This window comes from Wasmannia auropunctata, unplaced genomic scaffold (assembly GCF_000956235.1).
Source record: "Wasmannia auropunctata unplaced genomic scaffold, wasmannia.A_1.0 LD336001.1, whole genome shotgun sequence".
NCBI classification, from domain to species: domain Eukaryota; kingdom Metazoa; phylum Arthropoda; class Insecta; order Hymenoptera; family Formicidae; genus Wasmannia; species Wasmannia auropunctata.
This window is the reverse complement of record NW_012026889.1, coordinates 1,279,907-1,292,522: the sequence shown is the minus strand read 5'-3', so window position 1 is coordinate 1,292,522 and position 12,616 is coordinate 1,279,907. Positions and strand designations below refer to the sequence as shown.

The 12,616-nt window shown below is 31.4% G+C and overlaps 2 protein-coding genes across 3 annotated transcripts; both read right to left on the bottom strand.

The window, feature by feature from the left end:
* Positions 1-1,473: 1,473 nt before the first annotated feature.
* Positions 1,474-3,107, bottom strand: LOC105453250 (ejaculatory bulb-specific protein 3-like). The gene is made up of 2 exons (XM_011695041.1): positions 2,873-3,107; positions 1,474-1,794 (listed from the first exon to the last, which is right to left on the bottom strand). Exons 1-2 carry the CDS (start codon positions 3,072-3,074, stop codon positions 1,625-1,627), a joined length of 372 nt encoding a protein of 123 aa, XP_011693343.1. The 5' UTR covers positions 3,075-3,107; the 3' UTR covers positions 1,474-1,624.
* A 1,696-nt stretch (positions 3,108-4,803) lies between these two features.
* Positions 4,804-11,178, bottom strand: LOC105453248 (serine protease 42-like). Of its 2 annotated transcripts, none has more exons than XM_011695038.1 (6): positions 11,044-11,178; positions 8,770-9,166; positions 6,667-6,966; positions 6,157-6,425; positions 5,812-5,975; positions 4,804-5,299 (listed from the first exon to the last, which is right to left on the bottom strand). In XM_011695038.1, the coding sequence occupies exons 2-6, from the start codon at positions 9,132-9,134 to the stop codon at positions 5,096-5,098; spliced, it is 1,302 nt and encodes a 433-aa protein (XP_011693340.1). In that variant the 5' UTR covers positions 9,135-9,166; positions 11,044-11,178; the 3' UTR covers positions 4,804-5,095. The 2 variants fall into 2 exon arrangements, with proteins under 2 accessions (XP_011693340.1, XP_011693341.1); XM_011695039.1 differs by having other exon boundaries at positions 8,803-9,166; positions 11,044-11,177.
* Between the last annotated feature and the right edge of the window lie 1,438 nt (positions 11,179-12,616).

The following is a 12,616-nucleotide window of genomic DNA, read 5'->3' as shown; positions in this document are numbered from 1 at the left end:
TGGACAAAAGAGGACCGTTAATTTAATTAGCGGGGGTGGTGGAGGGCCTTTTACTGGCTAATTCGTTTTAGCCAAATTAAATTTTATATAAAATCTCAAATTAAAAATATATAATTGGAAAATTTATCAAGTATATTCGATCTCTGTCATTATGATGTTATGATTACATACTTGGTGTAATCATTATGTTTAAAAAATAACATACGCATGTTAGATCGAAGTACGCGCAGTGGTCGCGATATTCTTTGTTGGCCGCGATCACCGCGATACATGTGTATGTTTTTGTAGTAATTGGTAACTTTAATATTTGGTAGTGCTAATACATAGATATAGATGTACTAGATTGGAGATGGTGTAGTCATTATGCTTAAAAAATAACATGTGCATGTTAGATCGAAGTACGCGCAGTGGAGGACCTTAATTTACTGGCTAATTTGTTTTAGTCCAGTTAAATTTTATATAAAATTTTAAATTAAAAATACATAATTGAAAAACTTATCGAGTATACTCGATCTCTGTCGTTATGATGTTATGATTTTATACTTCTTATATATGTATGTATTGAAACTTTTATATTGCGCATTTTGATATCAAAATGTATTATAAGAAATAAAATACAAATGTATGTAACCTTAACAAAATACATACCACCCAAGTAACAAACTAACATTATTTGTCATCATATTGGTATTAGCTTGTTACTTGGAACAAAAGAGGATCGCTGATCATAATCAATGGAGGTGGTGTAGGGCCTTTTCGGACTAATTCATTTTAACCCAATTAAATCTTATATAAAATGTCAAATTAAAAATACATATAGTTGGAAAATTTTCAAGTATACTCAATCTCTGTAGTTATAGGTACTTTGTATATTGAAGTTTTTTTGTACATTTCGATATCGAAAGATATTACATAAAATAGAATATTAATGTAAATGTAAAAAGCATTATATAAAAAATAAGATATAAATGTATAAGACGTTGTACATTAATGGCTTCTTTTTAAACATTGTGACTAGCAGTTGAAGAGAGCGTCAATGTTAAGAAGAGAAATACTTTTTTATTTGTCTATAAATATTATATAAAATCGTGAATAATCTGGAGTTGGTTAAAATTTTCTTGCAAAATACATGTTTTAGTATTTTCTTATTAAATTGTATTTATATTATTCTCATTTAATTTTGAACAAGTCGTGATTAGAGGAAAATAATATTGTTTCCTGAAAATTTTTATATACATGTATATGCTAGAGATGAACAATTGATTGATAAATGGTTAAATATTTATAATTTTAATTCGACGAAAATATGTCTAGGACACGATAAATCGATAGATATTTATTCTGTCAATATCTATGATTTTATAAATGATCACATGCAGTAAATGTTTTTTGTAATATTTTTTTTAAAGGAAATTTATTTCTCCACTCGAGTTTAATTAATAATTTACAGCCAGTTTACAATCAAATATATTATTGTTTATTTTTCTATAAGAATATATTTCTGTTAATATGTAATACAAATTGCACGTTAGTCAAAATGACTTGTACAAAAATGTTCCTGTAGCCCTATTATTACAAATAGTATTTGAGTTATCATATTACAAATCAATTATAGTATTGTAAGTTATTGGTCGTTAGCGTACTTCTTCTTTAAGTCGTTTACAGTCTTTTCAACTACTAGCCGCCATTTCTCGGGTTCGTGCAGGTTGTACCAGTCGGTTATTGTGTTGAGAATTTCTATTTGCTTTTTAGTACATTTCCTGCATTTAGTTCGGTAAGCTTCTCCGAATGCCGCTGAAATCAAGAGGATATTTTCTCTTATCAGTTTTCAGTAATTATTAACTTTAGCAAATATATATATACTGATTACTAAATGTATATTTGTTAATTTAAATACGGTAGAACGAAAACACATGATATATTCAGAAAGTCGAATTTGAGAACAACACACAAAAAAAGGTGTACATAAAAGGAAAATAAATTAATTTTGTTTTTCATATTTCTAAGAAACCAATCATCCATAACGACACCGAATAAATTTTTGGCACGCAGAATTTTCTATTTAAGTTGAATTATTTTTGAACGAAACAAAATTAACTGTTAAAAGTAACCTTTTAATTTGTCGAACATTTGACCCGCATGTCGTTGTTCAACCTCTGTACAACTCTCTTCAACTTTAAAAATTATATTTACTTATAATTAAGCAACACATTAAATTTTTGTCAAGATAAAATCTAAAGGTAACTGAAGAGAATTTTATTTTGTCATTTGTTTTTCTCTCCTGATGTTTAGCTCGTCAAAACATCAACGAGATACTATTAAAAACTAATATTCTTATAAGAGTGGCGTGGCTGTTAAAATTTAAACAATTAGTCAATAACAATTGATATAAATTTTATGATTTATTATTAAATCAATGTTTTTAGACGTGTATATAGAATTATAATTTGCCAATAATTAATTTTATTTAAAACTGCATTTTTATAGTTAGTCCGCGTTTTATTATAAAAATGATAACAGTAGAAGAAAAAATTATAATTTTATGGCAATCTATATGATATTACAACATTATAAGTATGCATACTAAATTTAAATTAAATTCATATCAATAATCAATAATATTGATATTTTTCATTACTTCTCAGGCCCTTTTGATGATCACGAAAATTTATCTAGGATCGATGGTCTTTAATAGTATCGATCTCGGCAGTGGTCAAAAGAGTCTCTTATTTGATAGATGTCATAGATTTATTTGAAAACTATAAATATATCTCGTTATCGTTAAGGAAAAGTCTATTTTGTGTTGATCAAAAAAATTCTTTGCGAAAGAAGAAAGAAGTAATTTAGTGAAAGTATGTATGTATAGCTATACCTGTTAATCTTTGCTGTTCTAATGTCTTGCATGGTGCTATTTCCATAAAGCAATTGTAATACTCATCTAATAATGTCTTATTTCGAAGAATACTTAGAACATCAAAGTTCTCAAATTGGTCAGAATTCAGCTCTTCTTTTGCGAGAACGCACATCAGTGCGTTTATAGCAATAATCAAAGCGATGCGTGTTAGCTGAGCCATTGCAGGTTTTCACAGTTGAGGCTTGTTTGAGACACTAAATTGTCGATGCATCGTCATTTCATTTATATAGATATCACTTGATAAATAAAAAATATCACGTGATATATGCAAATTATATAAACGGACGAAAGGTTGGCCATTACTCTTGATTAAAAATTGAAAATTTGTGCGCATGTAAGATTTATGCTTCCAGAATTTAAGAATAAATTTAGTATAAATCAGATTTGTCGTGACTAAATGTTTGTATTAAGCATAACAAATGATTAACATAACTTAAGATTTCGCGCTGAGATATTAAAAAAAAAAACGACGTTTGTTGCAGCACAAACTTCTAAATTACCATTCAGGAAGATCCTTTTATATGCACCGATATGTCTGCTGTTATGTCCCAACTTTGTAAGTTTTTGTAACAACTTTTTGTTGCAGCTATTCGAATATTCACAATAATATTTATAAAAAAATTCAAAAAAATTCTTTAAAATATTGAAAGAATTTTTCTGTTTCACATTATTATTTATTATTATTTGGATATAATTGTTTTTCTCATTCTGGTAATATCTCAGAATATCAAAAATTGGAAAAATAAATGAGACAAGAATTTTGTAAGCTATTATGCAACTCGTACAAATGAGAAATTATTTTATTGCATATATACAATTTACATAAAATAAACTAATTTCTGTTTACGTACCGTATGTGTTTAAAAGTACAGATTGATAAAATATGTTGGATATTATTTTCTTGTTTCGTGCATTAATAAATAGCTATTTATTTTAATTAGTTATAATTCACTTTATTGAGATGTATGCAAATATTGAATTGTATATATTAATTTAGTAAATTGAAGCCTATCGTTTCTATTTAATTTTAATTTATTAATATAAAATAATTAATTTTTGATTACATTTTACGATTTTACTAAATCTACATTATCGAATGTGAATACGAGGCAAATAAAAAAGTTCATTAAAATTTATTTTATTGTGTAATACAGAAAAACATTATATGATTACATAATCGTTTTACGCAGTTCTAAATTTTTATAATTTTTATTTTATATATGAAAAAATTAATAGGTCATGAAAGTATATAACTGAAAAAATTTATATTTTTACATATATTTATTTATGAATTTATTATTTAACAAGTTTACCGTCATTACGTGTGAACACACTGAGATTTTAAAGTTCTACAAATGTTTCTACAAATGTGTTTTTATCTTTAATAGTACTTCGAATTCTCTAAATTTTATTGAATAAATAATAATTTAAAAATATCCAAAAAAAAAATTCCACTTTAAGTTTAAATTTGATAAACAATTGATTACCAGGAATCAGTCCACCTCTTTCAATCAAATTATTAGAAAAAATTTAATTTTTATAAATAAATCACTCGTAGTTGCATAATAAACTTCACTAAATTATAATGCTAATATTTTTTACAAATTAATATTTAATGTTAATTATAATTATAATTAATATTTTTATATACGAAATGGTTAAGTTTAAAAATTTAAAGTTTTATGAAGAATTTATAATCATTTTACAAAAAAATTGGAAGTATTACATTTTACAATTTACCAAATCAACATAGTTGATTAATAGTTAAGAATTAGAAGATATTAAACTTACAAGGTTTCAGTAGGGAATGAGCTTAATTGTCTTACTGTCTTCTTGTTTTTAATAAAAATGTATTATTCGCTTGTGTGTTACATACAAAATGCCATACATTATTTTTTACAATGATTATTCATTTTTTGTCACATACACAAATCAACAGTCATTTTTGAACGACTAATTCAAATTACGAACATAACGCTGATTGAACGTCTTAACATTAGAGAGATTTACGGAATTCTATGTTGACTGTCAATGTGTAGCTTATCAGACATTAAATTTGTTCTCAATGTAGAATCATTTGACGTAAAAGAATTCACTTAAATATCAATGGGATCTATGACAAATGATCTACCAGAATCAAAAAGAAATTCGCGTGTTTAATAATGGCACGGGTGAAAATGATTAGTTGGGATATTGATAGACGCTGTTGTCTAGATTGTGGTAGGCCATTTGTTCGTCGATCCATCGACGGGCGTGGGCTATGTTAGCATAAACGCCGGGAGTTCCGTTCTCGCCGCAGCCAAGTCCCCAGGCTACGATGCCAGCTTGAACGAATCTAGTTGGATCATTCTTCACCGGACACACGAGGGGACTTCCACCGTCGCCCTGCAATGAAGAAATTGAAAAATCACTCTTTTATCTAATAGCATACAAAAATAAAAATGAACAGGAAAAACTTCTTCACGGAAAATTATAAGAAAATAGTTGTTATCTTGAAGGAAAAGGCCAGAAATTGAAAGTTGATCAATGTGGCGGAGCTCTTATCTTGTCATTACTTAATCTTGTACAAATTAGTTTCCACAGTTGCTCCACAGTTTGTACTTTTCTTCTTTTTAGATATAATAATAATAATTAAATATAATTATAGACGCAATAAAGTTAGAAAAAATTTGACTCTGAATCTTATCACGCAGCTTTTGTAGGAATAGGTTTCTCGGATTTAGATATCTCGGTTCGAAAGAAATTTTGAAGTCTTCAAAATTTTGTATCTCCGAATGCCGTCGAGATACTGTGTTAACTATATATTGCTACATGAAAATAAGACAAATTTCATAGAATTTCTAGGGTTTGAAGAATCTCTAGGATTTAAAGAATTTCTCTCTATCTCAGAAATTTACCTTGCAGGTATCTTTTCCTAGTTCCCCACCCGCGCAGATAAAACTTCTGTCTAGAAGGAAGTATTTTCCCAACCTGGTGGTACGCATAATGTCTTGACAGGTATTATGCGGCACTACAGGAAGCTCCACCCTCTTTAAAATCACTTGGTAACGTCCCTCTTTACCTGTAATTAAATATCGCTAAATGAAATCGTTACATCACTTGCATATTGAGGCCGATCTAAGTCATTATCGATCTTCAACGATCATAATTGTTGAAGAGAGCCAATAAATTAATTTGTCAAGTTAGAGACATTATTGAGAGATTTAGTTCTTTCGCACATTGCAAACATACAAAAAACGTACCGAATACGTCTTTTCCCCATCCGCTGGCGAAGCACCTGGATCCGTCGAAGTTCGCATACAAATCCGCTAAACACACGATATCAACGTTCTCCGCGTAATCGACCGGAGTCTTCAGGATCAGGATAGCGTAATCGTTGTAGAGCGCACCCGAATGGAATCCCTCGTGAACAATGACTTTCTCGATGTCGCGATCTTGATGCGGATAGATCTCGTTCTTCGTCTGCGTGTCCCATTCTCCAGCGCGAACTTTTAGCTCGTGCGGTTGCTTCCTGTTGATCGGAATACATTATTAAATTAAATAACGAGCAATTATAAATTATAAATACTAAATAGTGTCTATTGTCTATTTCTATACGTTCGAACGTGAACGAGAGACATTTATCCACACTCTGATACTTGAACATACTTGAAATATCAATTACTTAATTAAGTTTTATTAAGAAAGGCTATATAATAAGTATTTATAAAAATGTTATTTGCAAAGATTTTCACGGCAAGCCGGCTACTAACCCATTGACACAGTGAGCCGCAGTGAGAACGGCCTGTTTGTGGATAAGAGCTCCGCCACACTGATAAACATTCAATTTCTGGCCGTTCTCGCCGATGGCCTCTTCCTTCAAAATAGCCACCATCCACGGAAATTCTCCAAATTGGGCCTCATTATCGGTTTGGCCGGTGATCCTGAAGCCAACCCCTTCAGCATGTCGCTGTCCACATCCGATTCTAGTCTCTGGTGGAGGCGTGACTGGTGGCTGTAGATCCGGCGGTTTGCAGCAAACATCCAAATAATTGTCGCATGGCCCAAGGCCTCTAAATATCCCACAATATGATCGTGAAAACGTGAGACTCAATTATCTTAATTAATTTTATAATACATAGAATATAAACACAATCATTTATTCGCGTAAATAGAATATTAATAGAAAAAAAATGATTTGAACTATATCTAAGAAAAATTAATGATACAAATTTTGCATCTTGTACTTTTAAATGTTAAAATTTTTAATTGATGGCATTTTAAATGCATCACATTATACTTTTTTTGACAATTAAATTACTTCTTTTTAATCCGTTAAATACTAAGAAATCGATTTAAACTTGTACTGTCAATTTAAAGTTCTTTCTTCAGATAAAATATGAGTTTAACGATATTGACCGTAAAACAATTTAGACATTAAGTAATCATTAAATGATTATTAAGAGAGAAGCAATTGTGATTTCCGCGAATTATTCCTTCTCCGACTTAATTATCCATTAAGTAAAATTGTGCTTAGAATAAGGATATATTATTTATATTATTTATTGGCGATTCCAGAGGTATTTTATTGTCCAAAGATAGTCTCATGCGGAATAGTGAGGCGGCATGCTAAAAACAATCAACCATTTAAATTGAAAACCATCGAAAAGAATATTTAATAAATCTGAGCAAGATAAAAATATCTGTATACGTACGTATATTGATATATCTACAGATTCCGCTATACACGGAGAGTATTTTTAGCGGAAGTTAATCGCAAATCCCGACTTCCGATTCCGGAGTAATTAATTTTGATTGTGATACACGTCACGTTCCGAGTTTTAATTATATGTTTTGGTTTCCCAACTTGATCTGCAACTTCAATTGCAATAATGAAAATGTTTCACTATTGTATCAACTGGAACGTCACGTTTTTGAATGTTATAACGCAATATATACTTTCAGCAAGTGTCAATACGCCATACGGAATTTAATTACGTTTACGTAATTATTTAATTACGTCATTTATGAATGTGCAACATTGTGTCGAGAACCGGATATCGCATAACAAAAAGAATCTCATTTAGCAACATCGGCATGACAACGCTTTTGCTCTTCCTTCTAACACGCTTATCTCACTCTCCGTGTATAGGTTTCAATTTCACTATTTGTAGCTACCATGCCATAGCCGTATTTGACGACACTATTTACTGTACACTACGAAGACTCAAATGATAGACAAGACTCAATTGATAGATGAAGTGATAAATAACATCTCATATCAATTCATAATGAAAATTCTTGACAGAATTACAAAAATTCGTAACAGAATGTTTTGCACTTTTAAGAATTATTCTCTACAAAAATATCGATCTTTAGAACAACATGAAGAAATATCTCTTATTTATTTTACTAAATTATTAAGAAGAAATTTTATCACAATATTACTTTATAAAACAGAAAAGAATTATAAATAAATCAGAAGAAATATGTGACTATATTTCTCTTTTTTTTTTTAATTTAAAAGTATATTCATTCTTAAATAAGAGATTACATTAATTATCATTACGAATACATCTTGATAAAGAAAAATAGAGTCGTGCATTATGGGATACCAGTACCAATTTAGTAATTTAGTTGAAAATGAAGAAATCAATGTAAGTAGATTCTTGCATACGAGAAAGTTACTAGTTATCATCGCATAAACACCGAGACCAATCGTGGTTAAAGTTATTCAACCTCGATTTTACGATACCAAACGGAGCATTAAATCGTCCACGTCTGTCTGCGGACGAAAATTTCGCAGCATGCCGTGATTCCATCGCCATCCGGTAGAAAACCAGTCGAGACTCACGATCTTTGGTCAATAAACTCACCCCGGAGGCTTATCCTTATCACCAAAATCGGACCTGATATCGATAATGCCGATTCCGTTCTCCACGATTCTGCCTTCTTTGCATTGGTAATAAGGCACGCATTCGCAGTCGTCGGGTTTCGAGGGCGTTTGATTCTCTTTGCCGAGGATGACGTTTCTGGAGGTGGTGGTGCTGACGTTTCCGGTGTTGAAGACGTCTCGGATGAGGCTGTCGAGGTCGCCGCCTATTTGGGGTACCGACTGAGGGGTAGTGCTAGGAAACGCCTTGTTGATGAGATCGTCGAGACTACCTTCTTGTTGCGCCGCGGGCAATGCCGTTACCAAAGTCGTGCCGACCAAGGTCAACGCGAAAACCAGTCGCCACATGATGAACGCCAAGGTCTCTTGGTTGGTCTTACCTGAAACAAATACGAGAAGTGGGTGTAATATCTTGGATGCGACGTTGTGGAACGGTCGTACTTAAATTGATTTTGCGAATTGGTATTGCAAAAGTCTTCTCGCAATCATAAAGAAGAGATACCTCCTTTTTCAAGGCTATAAATAGCGATGACACAGCAATGCCTCGCTGTAAGGTAGAAAAGAGAAGGAAATAAATGCATACTAAGTAGCTCGTGAGATTTTAATCACATTGTTTTTCGTGCAATCATTAACATGAAGCAACTTAGTCTTCGATAATTCTCGGCTATCATCAACTAGCATTATTGACAATGAATAAAAAAATGCACTTGAATGTAGATAACGTGTTTACGTATCAATAGATTAGAGGATATATATGAAATTTATGTGTGATACTTATGTACAAATACTCTCAATATCATTGATGAACTTTTTGAAGCTACGCAAAAAGTGTGATATATATGGAACAAGCTTGCTATTTTATACTTCATCTTATTACAATCGAATTTGTTTCCATAAATAAAAACCTTTTTATCGCGAAAAATTACGATTTTGGAAAGTTATAATAATTATGGAATAATAAAAAAGTAGGAATACCAGTAATAATACATATATGTTCAATGTGTTTCACAATCAGTAAACTATATGTATATATGTAATTTTCTCGGGATTGTCCCGAGTTGTTGCAATATGAGATAAAATCATATTATGCGTTTCACAATCCTAATAATTCGTGATAAGCGTATAACGAGTCATAAAAAAAAACTCGCTCAGAACGAAGAAAAAAACTTTAATTAGAACAAAGAAAATGCAAACTTTGGACACAGTTATCTGACAAAGTCGTGGTATTGGAATTTCTGCTATAATTATAAATAACTGTAATGAATGATGTCATGCTAACGGTTTTTACACATTAATTAAAATTAATTAATGTTCGATCTGATCGTATTCTACTGTCCCACTTTTAAGAAATTTTTTTAATTGTAACAGTAATAGTAAGATTCAAAATTCAATTTCTTTCAATTCTCAATGATAAATTCCAGAGGAGGTACTAGATTTTCTTTCAAATATAACAAGACACTCGTAATCTTTTCTAAAAATACGTGAAATACATACGTTGCAATAATTTGACCACGTAATTATCCAGGACACTTGATGTCCTCAGATAATTAACGTTATTCGCGTAATGCTTCCGCAATGAAGATGCGCATGGGTATGCGTCATCATATAAAAATGTTTTCCTTGTTTTGTTTATTATGTGTATAAACGCGCTCTGATAGATGTAATGCGAAAACAGAGATGTTTTGCCATTTATTCCAAGCATTAGATGTTTTCATATCATATGAATTCGATTTTTTTTATAAATGATGCATCGAAATTATACGATATATAGCGCAATGGCAAGTTATGTAATAGTTTCAGTCTGAAGATCTTTGTACAGTTTATTTAAAATTATTTACACTATTACTCTTATTTAAATACCCTGCCACTAACCTTTCGGCCTTAGAAGATCACAAACCAGTAGGAGCAAATATTTCATTAAACCGGTATCAGCTATTTATATCCAGGAGTTATAAAAATTTTGTATCAAAAAGTCACACACGAAGGAAGATTATCATAGATTAATTCCCGGAATTTTATACGTCGAAATTACATAATCGCTACATGATTACATAAATTGATGTGATAAACGTGATTATATGCTAAATTCGGCATCGTGATTATCGAATATAATCTATTCAGACTGCAATTTCTCTCTCTCTGTTTCTCTCTCTGTCTTGAATAATCGAATAAATGGCAAACTTATCACTGAACGTCATTCAGAAGAATCGAGCGAAACAAATCTATTTATCGTGATCAAATTTGGCGTAGTACTCACCAGAAGAAAATACTGAAACACAACGAATAGTGATCGAGCACCTTCCTCTCGGAGCGGCAACGTCCGAATAGCTCGGCTCTGACTGCTCTGAGTGGAGTATCGTGATTTCCTTTGTACATCCACAGAATCCCTACTCCAAGCACGATTTATCATGTATTCTCCCCACTTTTCTTCTGTCGTTACTACTCCAAGACTTGGAGAACCGGCATTTCCCACCAATACACTGACCCTGAGGATCGACGTGGTTTTCCTGGAAGTTTCAAGAAACTCACGCATTCCCTTAATAAAAAATCTCCTTTCTCGTGAACAACATACAATATGAAAAAATCTTTTAGAAAAAATATGTATGTCTTTTGACTCAACTGACCTTAGGTCAATAATGACTAACAAGTGAATCCTTCAGATACCGATGTTCTGCAGCAAGGGATTCTTCGACATTAGATAAATGTTTTTCGAAAAATCTCAAATTTCGTATTTGGCCAAGTATGTTTTGTCCAGAATATTACTTCCAGAATACTACATCCTTACACGTCATACATGTCAACAGTTTATTTAACTACAATTTCAACATGTAACCAACGCTATCTTCAAGCGCAGATGTACAAGATTAATGGTCTCTTACGTCTTTCCTCGATTTCAATTGTATTCGCTGTGATTATTATATTACGCAATACCAGTTTCGGTCTTCACTTCACTCTTTAGTTGATGGCCCTGAGTGAACAGCTTTATTAACAAGATAATTAAATCGAAAAGGTTTATTCGTTTTTTTTTTGTGTAAGACGTTAAGGTATAAATGTCGAAAGAAATTTGAATCGATTATTTAAATTATTTGGAAGAATAATGTGTATCATACAGGATTTAATATATTTTTGTGTGTTTTTTTTTTTCAAATTGAAGAAAATCTCAATTTTCTGGTGGCATGATTATAGTGAATTGTTAATATATTTAAAATCTAAATCAAACATGATTTTTGCAGTTGTTCATAAATTCTTATAAAATCTTCTGGGCGGTTACGATCTTATATAATACGTTTCGTAATAAAAAATCTGGGATTCACAAATTTTTAGAGTCAAGGTTAAGTACATGTGACTGAATCTGATCAGAGTGCATCATAAGGATGTCTGTCAGATTATATACGATTCTTCTTCGCTTGCCACAAAAAAAGAGAAAGCTAAAAGAGACAATGGCGATAAATAGGTAAATTTTAATCTCATCTGAAAAATAATGGAGGAAACGATTGCAGATCACTAATGTCTACATTAATATAAAAATGATCTACGTCATTCTCTTTCTCTCGTCGTTTTATACTAACACGTAATATCCGTATATCGTAATACTCGCTGTTAATGTTGGTAACTTACCCCGACTTGTCTAATGCGTCATTAGAGGAAAAGCATGTAAAAAAAATGAACACAGTCAATCATATGTGCCACCTAAACGTCATTAATGACGCACGGCGATACAGAGAAAGATTGAGAGAGAGAGATTGTCATGCATTACCGTTTGGTTGCACGCAATTCAGGTGACACGTAATATCATCAGGTATTGTCCGCAGGTATCGCAATAGCATTCA

What these genes read in the sequence shown, in the direction of transcription:
- LOC105453250 (XM_011695041.1), bottom strand. Translation starts at nt 3,074, where the DNA reads ATGGCTCAGCTAACACGCATCGCTTTGATTATTGCTATAAACGCACTG. An exon ending in AGAACAGCAAAGATTAACAG is followed by an intron (nt 1,795 to 2,872) that starts GTATAGCTATAC and finishes TCTTGATTTCAG; the next exon opens with CGGCATTCGGAGAAGCTTAC.
- LOC105453248 (XM_011695038.1), bottom strand. Translation starts at nt 9,134, where the DNA reads ATGTGGCGACTGGTTTTCGCGTTGACCTTGGTCGGCACGACTTTGGTA. An exon ending in GCGGCTCACTGTGTCAATGG is followed by an intron (nt 6,426 to 6,666) that starts GTTAGTAGCCGG and finishes TCCGATCAACAG; the next exon opens with GAAGCAACCGCACGAGCTAA. An exon ending in TAGGAAAAGATACCTGCAAG is followed by an intron (nt 5,300 to 5,811) that starts GTAAATTTCTGA and finishes TCTTCATTGCAG; the next exon opens with GGCGACGGTGGAAGTCCCCT.